The sequence below is a fragment of the Lithobates pipiens genome, unplaced genomic scaffold, assembly GCF_037356315.1.
Source record: "Lithobates pipiens isolate NorthernLeopardFrog02 unplaced genomic scaffold, aLitPip1_a1.2 Scaffold_11, whole genome shotgun sequence".
In the NCBI taxonomy this organism is placed as follows: domain Eukaryota; kingdom Metazoa; phylum Chordata; class Amphibia; order Anura; family Ranidae; genus Lithobates; species Lithobates pipiens.
The window spans coordinates 25496940-25516879 of record NW_027507696.1 but is presented as its reverse complement, the minus strand read 5'-3'; the positions used below and the strand labels follow the sequence as shown (position 1 = coordinate 25516879).

Genomic DNA, 19940 nt, shown 5'->3' with positions numbered 1-19940 from the left:
ACTACTATTTTTTACATTCTACTACACAAGCAAAACCCACAAGAAATGTATTCCATAAGATAGTTTATAACTTGAACTGCAGTATCTGCTGATGCAAAAACAATTGCCCACCTCGTGTTTCTTCTCCGAAATATCCAGCGAATTTACTGCAAAAATGACTTCCCGCGCTCCAATATATAAAACATCCTTGTCTTCACTTAGTAATAATGTGGAGTAATTATAAACTTCTTGCTCCTTGAAACGAGTTAAACTAACTTCTGCAAAAAAGCAATAAAATGTAAGGTCGTACGCTACTTAGCTTACACACCCAATCATACTATACCTTCATCTAGATTTCACTGGCATACAAAAAAAATAAATATGAAAAGAACTGTAGAATGTTCACAATCCAGTAATTTGCTTCAAACACAAACATGTCTCATAGTAACATGTAGAGTGGCACATGTAATGCAGAATCAAGGGATTAGAGGAATTGGATTTCTCATTGATCTGACTAGTAAACTGAAAGCCTAATAGCTGCTACAGGCTACTTACTGCACTTGCTTTCCCACTTTTCTACCATAGTAATATTAATTTATTTCTGCACACGTTAAAATTTGCATTTTTATGCAAGAAAATGTCATGTTGTATGCTTATATTTTCAGGAAAGGATATACTAAAATGAATTTTAGTCCATACAAGCACAATATATTACCCACGTTTTTGGTAAAATATAAAAGATGGGTTTGCATCCAGTAAATAGATATTAAATATGTCAAGGCTTAGCCAGGAAATGGAAAAAAAATAACAGTACCTAAAATTGCCCATAAGGGACATTTCAAAAGATGGGTTGTCAGTTTAGAGTAAACAGTGAATGATAGCCAAAGTATTATTGCTCTCACTCCACCATTCACAGTGATACCTAGCATGTGTGGCACAATCACGGTTTACATGTGTGCACCCTTCCTTATGGGTTTCTATGTGAGTGTGTGCGGGCTGACCAGTTGTTCTTAAAGTTTTATTTGTATTTATTTTATTATGATTTTCATTTTTTTTAACACTAGTTTTTTCATTCAACTTTTGCTATGGTAAGGGAAATGGCATTGGCACGTGGCAGGTTTTTTAAAAGGATAATTTAACCATTAGTAACATGTTACAGCCATATTCAGGCTGTTACAAATGCACCGACCACCGTCCATTTTCACAGCAAGCGGTGGAGCTTCTCCCCCTGCTCACTGTTACAATCTATAAAAAAAAAAAAAAAAAAAAAACACGTTGTGTGGGGCTCTGTCCAGCCATGCCATCCATTCACAGTGTTCTGTGAATGGGAAAACTACAAGTCCTGACAGCCTTTGCGGCTGTCTGCTTGTAGTTCTCAATTAACTACAGTACCAGGGCACTGATGAGTGCCGTGATAGCTCATTGATTCTTCCTTTCAGAATGTAACTGCTTCCTCCTATTGGAGGTATGGGCAGACAACTATATCGGAGGACTGTGGCATTACACCCATGATCTGCTGATCACGGTGCAATGTTTTACAGGTCCCCAACAAAAAAATAATGCATATTTTTTTACTTGCAAAAAAATTTGCATTTCTTTTCATTTTCATTTTTTTGTAAACGTGATCTTGGCCCTTCAGCCACTTAAGCTGATTAAGCACAGGACTGTTTACCCGGCATTTTAGCTGGGATTTTGACCACTCTGAACCTGCAAATACTCAAGGCTGAATGCTTCCCAGTTCATTAATTGTAGATGAGATTGGAGACTGGGAAAAGGGACGTAACTTCACTGTACTGGCTCTACAGCCACTTGGATCACTTCTACATGAAAGCAAAGAGCTGACTAAAAAAAAAAAAGAAAAAAGAAAAAAAAAATGTATACAGCAGCAGCCGTGAGCTTTTTTTTTAACCCTAATGAATAGTAGGACATTTATAAACATACAATAGTTCATTAGGGATTAAAGCTTATTATTAGTTATACACGGTTTGAATTCTGGCAGATTCCTGATGAACAAGCCAAAATTCTAGCTGTGGGCGGCTCTGTTGGCACCACCAGGCTCACATTAGCCGGCAGTGATGATTACACCAACCACACAATATGTAGGACTAGCCTTTAATTCAGTTTTGGGTAAAGATGGAGAGCACACATCTGGTTATCTACTCCAGAATTCTAAAGTCACAAAGCGAGCATGCATATCGTGCAAGCAATCCAGTGAATTCAATTACTTGTCAAATTGATATGACCTTCTAACAGGAGAAGAGTCTGTCAACACTTTAAACTTCGTCTACTTTGCACAGCCTCTCCGCATCAAGGTGGATCAAACCAACCCACAGTATCTTCCCCCCACTCACCAATCAGACCAAAAATAAAACTTGTGTAAAACCATTAAAATCACTTTATTCATAAAAAAAGGTTCACAAATACACTCAAATTTTTTTTAAGCAATGAGTTTTTATCTGGTCTGATTTTCATTACAGTGGGAAGTGAGAGAAAGATACTGATGTAGTATATCTGCAGTTTGTTTGATCCAAGTGGATGCGGAGAGGCTCTGAATGGTAGAAGAAGTTTAAAATGTTGAGAGAGCTTTTTCTGGCTAGAAATTCAAATCAATTTAATGAGTGACTGACTTCACTGGGGTGCTTGCACGGTATGCATGTTTATTGGATGCATGTTCACTTTTTAAAGCACTTTTCAATTCTGGAGTAGATGGTGACACAGTAGAAGATTTGGAGTCTTCACAGGTATTTCCTTTGGATCTGCACAAAAAAGCTTAACAGACTGCATTCATTAATACTTCTGCACATTACAGTTTATCATTTTGCACCGAATCGAGATTTTAATTTATGCCTAATTTGCAATTTTTTATTTTCCTTTTTATTTGTAAATTTATATAATATGTGCTTTTTGCACTGGTTTTGATTTTGGGAAGTATTTAAAAGCACTGCCAATTTAAAAAATATTATCAGTGAGGTATATAGGGATCACACTGGTTTTGGTAGGCGCAGGCGTCATTTATTTTCATCACAAGAGTGGAAGTTTTGACTTGAAAACAGCTGCACCACTTCCCGGTGTTCTGGCAGATAGTGTCCTGCCATCATATAGTGTCCGCCCCATACTGCACATGCGCAGTACGGAGCAGAAGAAGCTTCGGAAAATCTCCGAAGATGAACGGCGCCTGCGTCGTGAGTGGAGGTGGTAGACCCATCATCCAAGCGGACATAGGGTTGGGAAAATTAGAGGGCCCCTTGCGGGCTCGCTTTGCTCGCCACGCTTCGGGCTCGGCCTCGCTGCGCTCGACTTTTATATTCCAACTCTATGTCCACTTGGATGGTGGGGATAGAACCTGGACTCATGGCGCAGGCGCCGTTCATCTTCGGGTATTTTCAGAATCTGTGTGTGCTGTGTACTGCGCATGCGCAGTACACAGTGGACACTATGCGATGGGGGACAGTATATGATAGGACACCGGGATGCATTAGTATTCTGCTAACAGGTTTGTCTGAAGTCATTCTTTCTCTAGAATAAGGAACTAACACTTGCAATGTTTTTTTGGCAACCCATCATTTCCTCGATGTATAAAACGTCAATAACTTCTCTAATGGAAAATAAAATTAAAAACCTAAGAAAATAACTATATTGAGACATTTTTATACAGTCATGCCTTTACCTTTTTGCACTTGCATTTTTTGGTATTAATTAAATCTAGATAAGCTATAAATAAGTCTGTGGTATACACCTTAAGGGCTCGTTCACACTAGCAGTTGAGGGGCCACAATCTGTGGTTGAGCCACATTTTTACCACCCTCCAACCCCTCCCCCTTGAGCTGCAGAGGCAGTGGCTGGGGATGTACACATACCACAGGACTCCGTCGCCTCCTCACTGCCTGCTTTAAAGACTTGAACACCGCACACTAGTGCGGTGCTTAAGTGGTTAACGCAGGCAGTGAGGTGGCGACACAATGCATCCTCACTGCCTGGCAAATGCTCTCCAAAGAGCAATCAAAATGTGGATCACTCTTCAGAGATCAAAGAATGTGTGAACAAGCACTTAGATAGTGCTAATATGATATCAGGTATAAGTAATATGAATTGGAAATCCAGCTGTACAGTTGCCAATTCTGTGTATTGACACAGCATGGAGTGATGTGTTTGTGCCAAATTTCTGGATCGGGTCACTATGTGATGTTCTAACTATTCATCCGATAATTGAAATGTGCGGACTTCACTTTGCTGAATCAGAAGAGAACATTGGTGGATCCCCCAAATGTTCCATTACGTTATGATTGTTATGAAATTAAATCAATTCCATCAGACTTAAACCGGCCATGGGTGGCTTGAATCTCAGACAGACTATTCAGCAGGGACCATCTATGGTCAGGCTGATTGTACTCAAGTCAATCCATTGATCAACTAGGGTACAACCAGCAAATCAGATTTTTTTGTCATGAAATTATTGCCAACAGCTAACACCATTAGTAATAATCACTGTGTTCTCCCAGTAGAAACTGCTCCCCCCCCACCAGGAGAACACAATAGCTAGACGGGAGGCATTGTCCCATCAACACCGACTGTGTTGATGGGGGAAATCAACATCTATGGCATGCCTTAAATCAGATCTTACAGGCTTATACTTCTGCTGGTGTTTCAGTATAATTTGATAACACTTTGAGTGACTAGGAGCTTTTTACAAAAAGTAAAAAATATGCGGCTAAAGTGTTTTACACAACAGAGAAACATTGCTGAAAGAGGAACTGCATCTGACCATCTACTTTATAGCCAATTTAGTAAAGAACCTACAAAGCAGGGTTAAATAAATAATGGCAACTATGAGAATAGTAGTCAAACATGCCTTTTTGAAAAAATACATATTTTACATATATAAAAAATAAAAACCTGCTCAAAAGGTGCCTTGGCACTTGACAGAACCCCATTTTTACAATATACTTCTGATTGATATAAGCATATATAAACATTGCAGAATATAATACATTAAGTATAGTATTAAAAGAAAAAAAAAAAGGAGTTAGCTTAAACAAAGTATACAAGAAATTCAAAGTAGCCAAACTAAAATTATTTTTATCAAACAGAAATTGTGAGATAAAGAAGATAGCAATCAAGGTAACAGGGAATTATATGGGAAATTAGAGATGGAAGCAGTTTGTAAGTAGAATGAAAATCTATAAATGAATTCTGATAGCAATAGTTTTTTTTACCTGTTGGTTGCCATGTGATCCTGGGCTCTGGAAATAATGTTGCAGCTGGCAGAACAAAACACAGGAACGTATACAAGGAGTACACATATGCCATGCTACGTGGAAGCAGATCCAACGGATCAGATGCCAAAGGATATGATCTAACAGCTGTGCCAAGGTGGGAGCAAACCGATGAGAAGCATGTATGGAGAGCGTTAATTCAGACCAAACAAGAACGTCAGGTCAGCTCCACAAAATGTGACTCTGAGCAAGAGTTTTCTGTCTTTATGAATCATCTGAAAAAGAAAATAGGAAGTTCTGGTCAGACACACTTCCTACACACACTGATACTGCATTACAAAGAGGAATAACCTCGAGGCCTCATGCACACGGGGCGTTAGAAAAAAACGAGCTGCAAAGCCACTACCAACGCCAGGAAAATGTGGCTGCAAAAATGCGCTTTTAGTATTGGTGTTAATGCGTGTTCAGCCACGCTTGCTTTTAGTAGTAGTGTTTCTCTGCCTCTATTCAAAATCAATGGTTCCCCTTCAATATTCTCAGCACACAGGACACGCCGCAAGTCGGATCATCCTACTTCTGGCACGACTTCTATTCAAATCAATGGGCTCCCATTGGGTACCATTGATTTTGAATAGAGGCATGAGAAATGCTTGACGAGGTTTAACGCGGCTGTATCCAGCGTTTAGCAGCTTTTACCAGCGTCAGGTGTTTTTACAGCTCTAGCGCCAAGCCTTAGAGCCTGCTGGTCTTGTTTTTTTGCAGCTTGAAAACGCCTATGCAACTTACAGCTCCTTAAAGCATATGTGTGCATGAGGCCACATGGAGGCATTTTTAAGCCGTGAAAAAAAACGTCTGACGCTGCAACAACGCCCCACGTGCATGAGGCCTTACAGAATACATTCTACAGCTAGTCCACCAATTATATGCGACTATAATATATAAAGCATTAAAACCAGCTAAATGTAAGCGATATCTAATAATCTTGGGCCCCAAAAATGTTTTTGGGTGTATGTATGTATGTATGTATGTATGTATGTATGTATGTATGTATGTATGTATGTATGTATGTATGTATGTATATATATATATATATATATATATATATATATATATATATATATATATATATATATATATATATATATATATATATATATATATATATATATATATATATACATATACACACACACACACACACACACACACACACAGTATCTCACAAAAGTGAATACACCCCTCACATTTCTGTAAATATTTTATTATATCTTTTAAGTAAAAATGTCCAAATTGGGCCCAATTAGTAGTTTTCCCTCACCGATGTCATGGGACTCGTTAGTGTTACAAGTTCTCGGGTGTGAATGGGGAGCAGGTGTGTTAAATTTGGTGTTATCAGTCTCACGCTCTCATACTGGTCACTGGAAGTTCAACATGGCACCTCATGGCAAATAACTCTGAGGATCTAAAAAAAAAAAAAAAAATTGTTGCTCTACATAAAGATGGCCTAGGCCAGTGATGGCGAACCTTGGCACCCCAGATGTTTTGGAACTACATTTCCTATGATGCTCATGCACTCTGCAGTGTAGTTAAGCATCATGGGAAATGTAGTTCCAAAACATCTGGGGTGCCAAGGTTCGCCATCACTGGCCTAGGCTATAAGAAGTTTGCCAAGACCCTGAAACTGAGCTTCAGCACGGTGGCCAAGACCATATATCGGTTTAACAGGGCAGGTTCCACTCAGAACAGGCCTCGCCATGGTCGACCAAAGAAGTTGAGTGCACATGCTCAGCGTCATATCCAGAAGTTGTCTTTGGGAAATAGATATAGTCAGCATTGTTGCAGAGGTTGAAGGGAGAGGGGTCAGCCTGTCAATGCTCAGACCTTACGCTGCACACTGCATTAAATTGGTCAGCATGGCTGTCATCATAGAAAGAAGCCTCTTCTAAAGACGATGCACAAGAAAGCCCACAATCAGTTTGCTGAAGACAAGCAGACCAAGGACATGGATTACTGAAATACATGTCCTGTTTGCTGAGGAGACCAAGATAAACTTATTTAGTTCAGATGGTGTCAAGCGTGTGTGGCGGCAACCAAGTGAGGAGTACAAAGACAAGCGTATCTTGCCTACAGTCAAGCATGGTGGTGGGAGTGTCATAGTCTGGGGCTGCATGAGTGCTGCCAGCACTGGGGAGCTACATTTCATTGAGAGAACCATAAATTCCAACGTGTACCATGACACACTGAAGCAGAGCATGATCCCCTCCCTTCGGAGACTGGGCCACAGGGCAATATTCCAACATATTCACGACCCCAAACACACCTCCAACAGGACCACTGCCTTGATAAAGAAGCTGACGGTAAGGGTGATGGACTGGCCAAGCATGTCTCCAGACCTAAATCCTATTGAGCATCTGTGGGGCATCCTCAAATAGAAGGTGTTGGAGCGCAAGGTCTCTAACATCCTCCAGCTCTGTGATGTCATCATGGAGGAGTGGAAGAGGACTCCAGAGGCAACCTGTGATGCTCTGGTGAACTTCATGCCCAAGAGGGTTAAGGCAGTGCTGGAAAATAATGGTGGCCACACAAAATATTGACAGTTTGGGCTCAATTTGGACATTTTCACTTAGGGGTGTACTCATTTTTATTGCCAGCGGTTTAGACATTAATGGCTGTGTGTTGAGTTATTTTGAGGGGGCAGCAAATTTACACTATTATACAAGCTGTACACTCACTACTTTACATTGTAGCAAAGTGTCATTTCTTCAGTGTTGTCACATGAAAAGATAGAATAAAATATTTACAAAAATGTGAGGGGTGTACTCACTTTTGTGAGATATTGTGTGTGTGTATGTATATATATATATATATATATATATATATATATATATATATATATATATATATGTGTGTGAATGAAATGTACTTTAAGTCATTTAACTATAAATAACTACAAATTGCACGTACAGCGTTTCCTCTCGAAAAGAATGCATTAAAGTTTAGATGGCTGGACTAGATTATACAAGATAAAAGTACTGGCGGCTCTGTTGTCAGCTCAACTTTATAACAATCATTAGCTCAATGTAATAAATAACGGAATAAATATTGGCTCACTGGTGTCCACGTGTTAAATTATTATTTTTTTCTCGACTAATGGTTTTGAGATCTTCACTTAAAATCTTATGTCCCACTCATTTAGGTGCCTAATAGTTTTTTTTTTTTTAATGATTTATGTTCCCTGCTGAAACCACTGCTTGTGGAAGAGAATTCCACATCCTTACTGCTCTTACAGAAAAGAATCCTCAATGCAGTTTAAGGTGAAACCGCTTTTTGTCTAGTTTTAGTGAATGGCCGCATGTCTTTTTAAATTCCCTTTCGCTGTAAAGTTTTATCCTTATTTTGGGTTCACCAGTATGGTATTTGTATATTGAAATCATATCCCCTCTCAAGCGTTTCTTCTCCAGAGAAAAGTTCAGTGCTCGCAACCTTTCCTCATAACTAATATCCTCCAGACCCTTTATTAGCTTTGTTGCTCTTCTTTGTACTCGCTCCATTTCCAGTACATCCTTCCTGAGGACTGGTGCCCAGAACTGGACAGCATACTCCAGGTGCGGTCGGACCAGAGTCTTGTAGAGCTGGAGAATTATCACTTTATCCCTGGAGTTAATCCTCTTTTTAATGCATGCCAATAATCTATTGCCTTTGCTTGCAGCAGCTTGGCATTGCATGCCATTGAGCTGGTCATTCCTGTTTTTTGCCGCCTAAATGCATTATTTTACACATTTTTTTTACATTAAACCTCATTTGCCATGTAGTTGCCCACCCCATTAATTTGTTTAGATCCTCTTGCAAGGTTTCCCCATCCTGCGGAGAAGCTATGGCCCTGGTTAACTTAGTATCGCCCGCAAGTTCAACATCTGGCATTACCTGAAAAAGGAGTTGCCCCCTTCAAAATAAAAAAAAACGGTGAACTGCAATTAGCACTAATGACTAATCAGGGAGACAGCAAACATGTTTTCAAGGCACTATATTGTAATGTGAAGTGGTCTTGTTGACTACAAAATAAACATTGTTCTAAAGTCTCCTATAAAAAAGGGAATATTATGAAATGCAATAGTTACTTACTTATATTATTTTTTTATTTCTTTTTTTTGTTATGCATATAGCATCTCCTTTCATCCTCAATCAAATGATCCGTGGAAAAAAACAAAACACGTCTCATCGTGATTGGTTATTTTCTGCAGTAATTGAAGTTTTTTTAATCCATCCAAAGCCTAGTACACAAAAGCCTAATGTCGGGTGGCAACTGCATGTAGTACTACTGGCAGAATACATGTCCTGGTTGGTGGAAACCACCTCTTTTATGTGTATGGAGGAACACATTCATTTTTCACTGTCTGGCTAAATGAGAAAAAAAAAAAAAAAAAATACTAATCATCTATGGCAGGGGTGTCAAACTGAAATTCAATGGGGGTCGCATCAGCAGTATGGTTGCCCTCAGAGGGCCGGTTGTGTCTGTAAGACTATGTATATACCGTTTATCACATTAAAAAATTGCCTCTGCATTTAATTAGTAGTTTTAGTGACAATTTAAGCAACAATTACCTCGGAAAACAGATGCCTAGGAAAAATGGCAAGCAGATATAAAAGTGTACAGCTTTTGTAAAATTATTAAAAATAAACCCCGTCCCTCTGTCAAGAGGTTTTAGGAGTGCACTACATACAGAGTGCAGGGTTCAGGAGTGCGCTATGCACAGGTGACAGGGTGAGGGGTGCGCTGTGTAGTGTTCAGGGGCACTACATACACAGTGCAGGGTTTAGGGTGTGCTGTGTACAGAGTGGAGATTTCAGGGGTGTGCTATGCACAGAGTGCAGGGCTCAGGGGTGCACTATGCACAGAGTGCAGGGGGTTCCTACATACAGAATGGCTGTATGGCAAACTTTATAGACAGAACTCTTCTACCTTCACTTTGTGCCTTCACTAATTTATCTATTCTTCATTTTGATTTAATTTTGTGTAATCCCAGTGCAGCAAAATTGTGTCTTTTACAAATTGTGCATCATCGCAACAGTAAATGGGCTGACAAAAGCCCAGGCACCACAATACAATTTCTAGTCGCCCTGGCCGTGTCATGCCCTGGTGTAAACATTGCAGGTGTCCTCAGTTAAAGGAACTATACATCCTACATAGTACTGTTCCATCATCTGGAAGACAGAGCTCCATGGGTTAGAGTTGCTGTCACCCATCTCAGCCTCTGAAAGCAACAAGCTGCTTCTGGTAACAAGACCTTCACTAGCTGAATTATTGGACCAGTCTCCAAATATCTTTAGCACAGTAGTGAATGACAAGATAAGTAAGGCTTCCATGACCACCCCACCAACCTCTGATGATCATCTAATACTCTACTGCTCAAATTCACGAAGGTCACTTGTGGTCTGCAATGTCCATTAATAGAATAGTCATGGCATGGCTGCTAGGCAAGGGTAACACAGTATGGTATGGAAAAAAAATGTAGTCATGTGTCAACCTATGACATGAAAATGAAGCATGAAACCTGTATAGTGGACATTCAGTAGGTTTTCCATATGGCACGGCAGATTCTTAGCATATTTTTAGCTAGCTAAGTGCAGGCCCTTTCTGCTTACGCTGCAGTTTTCCAGTCTTTATAGCTTGCAGCTGAAGGAAACGACACCAATAAGATAATAAGGGAAAAGTCAAGTACAGCGGGAGGACTGAACTACAAGAAAGAACTTGAGGCTCTGGCCATTCTCTCTGTTAAATAGCAGTGTAAAAGCCAGTCCTCAGCCATGTTCTAGCCACTCTCCTGAGGTTGCAATCATTTGTCCAGCAAATTGTAACTCAGCCTCCTAAAAGACACCGGCAAGTGTCAGCTCACAGACTATATAACCAGCCCCCATGCACCAACTTGTGATTTCTGTTACTCAACCTGGCTGCTACAACACTTTTTTCATCTTTGTTAGCTCAGAAGTCACGTCATTGCGTTACAATACATGTAGGGCTGGGCCTGGTAGACCCTAAGGGGAAGTGCAGCAGTGTTTTAGCTCACAGTTCCCAAGTGTGTATTATATGAAATGTGAGTGATATCATTTTTAATAAACCAATTTGTATTAAGGCTCAATAATACCTATATCTATACTCAATAATACCTATATTCCTATACTGATTCCATCGGACCTAGTCTGCCGGAAATTCCGGTCGTGTGTACGCGGCATTAGTCTTTAAATGGTTAAAGTGGGGTTCCACCCTAAAGTGGAACTTCCGCTCATCAGAACCCTCCCCCCCTCCGGTGTCACAGTTGGCACCTTTCAGGGGGGGAGGGGGGTGCAGATACCTGTCTAAGACAGGTATTTGTACCCACTTCCGGGCATAGACTCCCTCACCTAGAATGGCGGCCAAGAGCCGAGAGAAATCGATCGGCCTTGGCTGCCAACATCGCTGGATCCTGGGACAGGCGAGTGTCCATTTATTAAAAGTCAGCAGCTACAGTATTTGTAGCTACTGGCTTTTAATATATTTTTTTTTTACAGTGAAATCCCTCTTTAAACTGACCTCATTTACAAACCAACGTTCATTCCTTTCATCTAAAAGAACTAAAAGGTTACTTTGTTTATAGTTATCTGCCTGCGCTGAAAACGTTGTGATATACTTGGCAGTGCTTTTTTTTTGTGTTACAGCTGTGAGCAAAGAATGGCTCTGCACTGAATCGGGGGAAATACTGTATCGAGATCCTGATTTTTTTATGATTAATCGCGCAGCTCTAATACACACATACATACATAAAATAAAATCTCGTACATATCTACTACTTGCTACCAACAGATGACAAGCTCTATTTAGATATAACAAGAGATTTAGAAATATAACAATTTTGCATGTAGGCATGAATGAAGCAAAGAGGGACAAGCTCCCGCCCACCCCTAACTAGTCAGTATCCACTGACTGCCAATAAGAATGCAGGCGATGATGGGCTATTTAAAGCTTTACAATCCAAGTGTCTTGGAGGAACCTATAGTTACATTAGCATACCATTCAGAATTAGAAGTTCAAAGAATGAACAAACTTCACTAGTAAAATCAATAAAAAAAAAAAAAAAAAAAAAAAAAAAAAAGAAGAGATGGGACTGATTACATCCTCTGAATTAGGCTTCATGTACAGCGTTTTTTTTTTTTCCCAAAGCTCCTAAACTCAACTCCATTAAAGCCTGTCAATGTACACATAGGCTTTAGGCAGAGTTTAGGCGCTGCTGTGGTTAGAGGAGGTTCAACTTCCCTCTCCTGAATGCGGAAGAATCATGTTCAGGATAGGCATGTTTTGACCACCGCATGCTGTAAAATTGCACTGATGGCCAAGTGTACATGAAGCCTTAGAGAGATTTCTGTTCTCTCTTTCTGTTTTGGTGACAATTTCACCAGACAGGAAGTGTGTATAAATCTCCAACAACAACACAGACAGAATTAGAAGGTATTAAGTAGAGTAGGGAAAGGCTAGAACCCCTGTCAGCTTTTAATTGGGTGCTATTGTTACAGATTTCTTCTCTGGCAAAGCCACGGTTACAGAAAGTGAGGGGTAATCGCGCTAACAGAGCCCTGAATCGAATCTTGCTCACTCTAATCCAGTTCTGTTGGGGAGATCCATCCTCCATTTTTTATTTTTTTTTCCAGTTTATGGTTACTACCCAGAGTGAAAGAAAATCCCAAAGTTTGATTTCTCACCAATACAGGTACAGAGGGGAAATCTTCTAATGAGCTAAGTAGTTCTGCAGGGATTTCTTCTCACTTCCTGTTTTGGCTATTGGACTGTGAGTTAAGGGAAATCTCTCGAAAACGACACAGATACTGTATCCAAAATGGGAAAAAAAGTTATCTTTGGTTCTACTTTAAGCTTTCAATGTAATTTGCATTTTCAAACAGCAGCACACAAGTGTTTTGATGAAATGAGGGACCCGTCACTGTTTGGATCATTTCCCAACCACCAAGAACCCCCATATGGCAAGTTTAAAACGTCCCTAATTTAGCAGAATTTTAGGAAACGCTCAGTACTGGAAAAAGACTCATTTAGACTGAGCAGTTTCCAGGGCAAAGTAATTGCTATTAAACGATCTAGTACAATTTCATTTTACTTTTGTTCCTCTAAGCGAGAACTGAATGTGTCAAAGTCTGCCATGTAACAGTGAGACTGAAATCTGGTACATGCATATTAAACACTAGCTGGCTGAGCTGGTCTTTGTCCCGAATTTCTATGCAGGTCAACGTCTCACATTTCTCCAGCATCCATTTGGCAGGACATTTATCATTCTCTTTACCGAACAATTGTACTCCGATACCAACAAGCACGAGGAAACAAAGGCGGACTAAATCTGGGCTGCCATCTCTCATACAGATTGTTGCTAGGAAACCTTTCAACTCTTAAGCAGCTTGTTGATGCTCATCATTTATTAAACTGCAAGTAGTGAAAGTGGATGGACATATAAGTGCATGCAAATTATAAAATAAATGTACGCAATTCACACATCAAATACAAATACCAAATCATGAACATATTTAAATAAAACACAGAAGATTATGTACAACAATAATGGACTATTTCATGCCTGAAAAAATCTCATACATCTGCAAATATGGTACATGCCCAGGCCAATTTTCAGCTGTCACACTTTGAATGACAATTGCGTGGTCATGCAACACTATACCCAAACAACATTTATTTTCACACAAATAGAGATTTATTTTGGTGGTATTTAATCACCACTGGGTTTGTTTTTGTTTTGTTTTTTGCTAAACAAATACATACCAAACATAGTGAAAAAAACTAAAAAAAAAAAAACTTTCATAGTTTGTTATAAACTTTTGCAAACAGGGCATTTTTCTCTTTCGCTAATGTGCACAGATGAGGCTGCACTGATGGGCATGGATAGCAGCACTGGTGTGCACAGATTGGCAGCATTAGTGGGGGCTGTTGGGACTGCGCTGATAATCAGGAAATTGCTAATCAGTGCCCTGATTATGTGTGTACATGTCCCTTTTAGAGAATTTGGTTATCGCATCTCTTCTCCTCTCCTTATGCTGTCAGCATGAGGAAAGGAGTGCCGATAACCAACTTCTGCTTACCTCCGTGATCATTTGTGACTGGACACAGCTGATCACATGGTAAAGAGCCGCTGATTGGCTCTTAACCTCAATCTGTGATCAGCAGTGACAGCTGTATATCAATTAGGAAAAAGGTACTTAGAGGTTTTCTTTTTGATAACTCCTTCAGATCCGCGCTATGATGGCTACAGCGCGGATCTGCTTTGCCGGGAGGCCGTCAATAGAAGTCCTCCCCTTTGCACGCTCACCACGCCCCCCCCCCCCCCCCGAAGGGTGCACACAGCACACGCTGTGATCACCCAAGTCAATGAGACTCAGGTGATCACAGATCAGAGTAAGGGGTCAATCCCGGCCCCTTACCACATGATCAGCTGTCAGCCAATGACAGCTGATCACGTGATGTAAACAGAAGATTGATAATCATTTTTTTTTCTCTTCTCACGAGAATAAAAAAAAAGCCGATCGCCAGCTTCTGTTGAAGGGACATCGGTCCCGAAGAGGAAGAGGTTAAGCCGCCTCAAATGTGCCCCACCAGTACCACCTGCCAGTGCAATGAATCAGTGCCCACAGTACATAAGTGCCAACAATCAGTTCCACCCATCAATGCCCACCAATGGTGCCAATCAGTGCCACCCTATCAGTGCCACCCTATCGCAGCCCATCAGTGCCACCCTATCGCAGCCCATCAGTGCCACCCTATCGCAGCCCATCAGTGCAGCCTATCGCAGCCCATCAGTGCAGCCTATCGTAGCCCATCAGTGCAGCCTATCGTAGCCCATCAGTGCAGCCTATCGTAGCCCATCAGTGCAGCCTATCGTAGCCCATCAGTGCAGCCTATCGTAGCCCATCAGTGCAGCCTATCGTAGCCCATCAGTGCAGCCTATCGTAGCCCATCAGTGCAGCCTATCGTAGCCCATCAGTGCCCATCAGTGTAGCCTCATCAGTGTACATCAATAAAGGAGAAAAATGACCCGTTTGCAAAAAAATTTAAAACCCAGAAGGTGATCAAATACCACCAAAAGAAAGTTCTATTTGTTGGAAATTTTTTTATAAAAATTGAATTTGGGTACAGGAGTTGTATGGCCGTGCAACTGTCATTCAAATAGTGACATCGCTAACAGCTGAAAATTGGTCTGGGAGGAGGGGGGGGGGGCTTAAGTGCCCAGTAAGTGGTTAAAATAATTACAAACACCATGATCCATATACAGAAATAGAAGGGACAATGTAAATTAAACAGTGTGTGTTTAGGATCATCTTAAAAGCCTTTTGCAGCAGGGAACCTAGGAGTGGGCATCACTAGGGTGGGCATTGACGAGATAGGAGAAATAGATGGTCTCTGGAGACACAAGGGGTACGCATTCTGTAAATGTATGTGGCCTCATCCTGTGACCATTGCTACAGAAAAATGTAATTGTGCATGTACAACTTAAACCGTTTTCTTTACTTTGTGGGCAAATTACTTCATTCAAATGCATCAACACTATTTAAAGCAGAGCATCACTCCTGGGAACTTCTTAACTCCCTGCATGTGGAAATGGCTTTTTTTTTCTAAGGTAGGTGAAGTTTCTCTTAAACTTTGCCAACCTATCCTTAGCCTGTATGTATAGCACTTTATAGAGAAAACTCAAGACTGCCCTTTACCGGACCTTTCAGACTGATGGTATCCTGATCATGTTGCAGTCTGCAGACAACAGTCTGCACAAACCCCGGCTAACGTGACAAGTATGTGGCAGAAGGTTTTACCAATCAGTAGTAAAAAATAAATAAAAAAACAACAGACCTGCTTACTACCCTGTGCGTCTTATTTAGGATATAAAGATCGTTGCACTTTCACTTCTTAATGATTCACTGTTGACCTGCAAAAAGGAAGAAAAACAAATCCGTCAAGCCAGGGATTTAATTAGCGCAGGGCAAACTTGGCAGATAACACAAAACAGCATGCAGATAAACAGCAGTATTTTACTGTTTAGTAACATATTTGTTAATCATCAGACAGAAATGGCATTGCCTTGCTACATGCCTTGGGAAGATGCCAAAAAGATAATCTTTTCTGGTAGCTGGAGAGTTCAGAGAGGAATGGATGCATTAAATACCTAAAAGGGCCTCCTAAATAGCTTCTACTCTTAACCACTTGTTGTACTTAGTCCTTTTATGTGTTTAAGATAATGAAGCCCATTGAATTAATGGATTATTATTGTATGACAGCTCTAAATGACTGCAAATCCATCAAGAACAAATCCAGAATTTCTAAGACTGTAAAAATGGCCCTCTCTGCCCTGATTATTTGTAATGAATAGCACGGCCCATGGACCAAGCAATCCAGTCACTGGAGAGAAATGACTTACCCGTTATGGAGTCACCCCTCACTACCTGAGCTGGCAAGAGGTCACTGCTTGTCAATGAATGTAGAGATATTTGGCAGTGTTTCAGGTCAGATAGGAAGCCATTGTATTTAAGTGAGTGGAAGCCTCTGCCCTAATCATCCTGCTGCCACCAGCAGAAGCTCCTGTGTGACCCGGGACCTAAACTGATTTGGGGGAGTCACAGGGGCAGAAGATGAAGGTTAGAAATGAAGAACGATGCAACGACTCCATGATCAGAGAGTAATAATATAAAATAATAATAATATATGCACAGGGCAAAGGAGTAGGCAGACACCTCAGAGTAAGCCTTATTTCACAGATGTAATAGAAATCTGTTAAAGAATGTGTTACCCCAACATTTCATATTCTTGATATGTATCTGTTGTACCACTTACTTTATTTCTGCTCACTTTGCATTGCTTCCTTAGTATGAAATCCCTGGTGATTCTGCCACTCCCGCTGCTTTCTTACTGAAAACTAACCTCACCAGGGCATGGAAGCACATACATCCCAGCGTGGTCAGTTTTCTTTGTTGCCTTTTAATTGGGCATACTGTACTCCAATGGTCAGACATCTGCTGACAGGCACCTCCCACCCACCCCCTGCCTGGTGCAGCCATTTACTGGGAAGATCAGTGCACTCCTGTTTCTCTGCCTCCTGCTTACACACCCCCTGCAGTCTCCGCCCCCACTTTTCTAAAGCCTTTATGCAGCTGAGAACAGAGGTCATGTGATCACTTGTAAAAAAAGGAAGCATTTATAATTTTTATAATTTTTTTGAATACATGCATTCCTAATTCTTTCTGAATTTCTACTTTAAACTAAATGGGTTAACAAAGTAAGGTTTTGCACACAATACTTTAGGGTCAGTTCAAACTGGAAATGGCTGTGCATCGCACAGGAACTCTGTGCGTCCCCATTCTCCAGTTCAGGGATGAATCAGGGCCGAATCTTTGTCCGAATTCAGCCCTGAAATGGAACCAGAGACGCACACCGTTTCTGTGCAGTGCACTTCGCAGCCTCCCCGGAGATATGAGAATCGGCTCCATAGGGAGCTGGTCGCATTCTCCCACTATGCAAATTGGATGCGGGGGAACCCCGAGTACTCCTCAATGCATACTAGCATGTTGTGGCTTTACCTTTCAGGGTGCAAAAAAAAAACAAAGAAAAAAACCAACATGGGTTTACTACCGCTTTAAGATACCGAATTACTCCTTTTACAACAAGGATCTGTACACACACCCACAGCCATACGATCATTACACTATATACATAAGATCATAAACCTTTAGGGCTCATCACCCCGGCCCATATGCTAAAAATTATTATACACTGATGTATGTGGTGTAAAGAAAATAAGGGGCAGTGCAATGGGTTGTTACCACACACTGCACAGTTTACTTTTTTTTTTCTATAAACCTAATTAAAAAGTGTCACAAAGTGACAATGAAGACTATGCATTGCAGCACATTGCAACATGCTGCTGTGGATTGCACTGCACAAAAAATGCAAAGCTGCTCCTCAACACAGCGTTTTATAGTTGAACAGGACACATAGTCACTATTTGTTTTCTATATACCTTTGCGTTGAGCCTGTGTTGATTTATGCAGATCATCAAAGCTTAATGGAGATAGTGAGAATGAGCTCTTTATATCCGTCATTACAGTATTTCAAGGGACAATGGACAGGTTTCTGGTGAGCACAAATCAATGTAAAATCCCCAAGAAAACTGTGAAAAGAACTGTTAAAGATCTCCATCATATAGCTCAGGGGTCTCCAAACTGCGGCCCACAGGCCGGATGTGGCCCTTTACTTGCCTTTATCCGGCCCTTGAGGCACTATTCTTTACACTGATACGAGTCACTATTTCTACAAATGACATCAAAGACTGGGCACTATTCCTTCTAACGACAACAGCAATGGGGTACTATTCCTCCCACTGACACCAATGACAGAGTACTATTCTTTCCACAAACACCAGAGATGGAGCACTATTCCTTCCACTGACACCAATGATGGAGCACTATTCCTTCCACTGACACCAATGATGGAGCACTATTCCTTCCACTGACACCAATGATGGAGCACTATTCCTTCCACTGACACCAACGATGGAGCACTATTCCTTCCACTGACACCAACGATGGAGCACTATTCCTTCCACTGACACCAACGATGGAGCACTATTCCTTCCACTGACACCAATGATGCAGCATTATTCCTTCCACTGACACCAATGATGAGCACTACTCCTTCCACTGACACCAATGATGGAGCACTATTCCTTCCACTGACACCAACGATGGAGCACTATTCCTTCCACTGACACCAACGATGGAGCACTATTCCTTCCACTGACACCAACGATGGAGCACTATTCCTTCCACTGACACCAACGATGGAGCACTATTCCTTCCACTGACACCAACGATGGAGCACTATTCCTTCCACTGACACCAATGATGCAGCATTATTCCTTCCACTGACACCAATGATGAGCACTACTCCTTCCACTGACACCAACGATGGAGCACTATTCCTTCCACTGACACCAATGATGCAGCACTATTCCTTCCACTGACACCAATGATGGAGCACTATTCCTTCCACTGACACCAATGATGGAGCACTATTCCTTCCACTGACACCAATGATGGAGCACTATTCCTTCCACTGACACCAATGATGGAGCACTATTCCTTCCACTGACACCAATGATGGAGCACTACTCCTTCCACTGACACCAACGATGGAGCACTATTCCTTCCACTGACACCAATGATGGAGCACTATTCCTTCCACTGACACCAATGATGGAGCACTATTCCTTCCACTGACACCAATGATGGAGCACTATTCCTTCCACTGACACAAACGATGGAGCACTATTCCTTCCACTGACACCAATGATGGAGCACTATTCCTTCCACTGACACAAACGATGGAGCACATTCCTTCCACTGACACCAACGATGGAGCACTATTCCTTCCACTGACACCAACGATGGAGCACTATTCCTTCCACTGACACCAACGATGGAGCACTATTCCTTCCACTGACACCAACGATGGAGCACTATTCCTTCCACTGACACCAACGATGGAGCACTACTCCTTCCACTGACACCAATGATGAGCACTACTCCTTCCACTGACACCAACGATGGAGCACTATTCCTTCCACTGACACCAATGATGCAGCACTATTCCTTCCACTGGACATCAATGATGCAGCACTATTCCTTCCACTGACACCAATGATGGAGCACTACTCCTTCCAC

General features: G+C 41.2%; 1 protein-coding gene across 3 annotated transcripts in view; it reads right to left on the bottom strand.

The window, feature by feature from the left end:
- Positions 1 to 19940, bottom strand: part of SEMA4D (semaphorin 4D) — a 152294-nt gene that overhangs the window by 66479 nt on the left and 65875 nt on the right. For all 3 annotated transcript variants that reach the window (XM_077469943.1, XM_077469952.1, XM_077469934.1), the window contains exons 2-4: positions 16078 to 16153; positions 5193 to 5467; positions 112 to 257 (exon numbers count right to left, since the gene is read on the bottom strand). In XM_077469943.1, the coding sequence (XP_077326069.1) occupies positions 112 to 257; positions 5193 to 5286 (240 nt within the window). In that variant the 5' untranslated portion in view covers positions 5287 to 5467; positions 16078 to 16153. The remainder of the gene's footprint in view (positions 1 to 111; positions 258 to 5192; positions 5468 to 16077; positions 16154 to 19940) is intronic.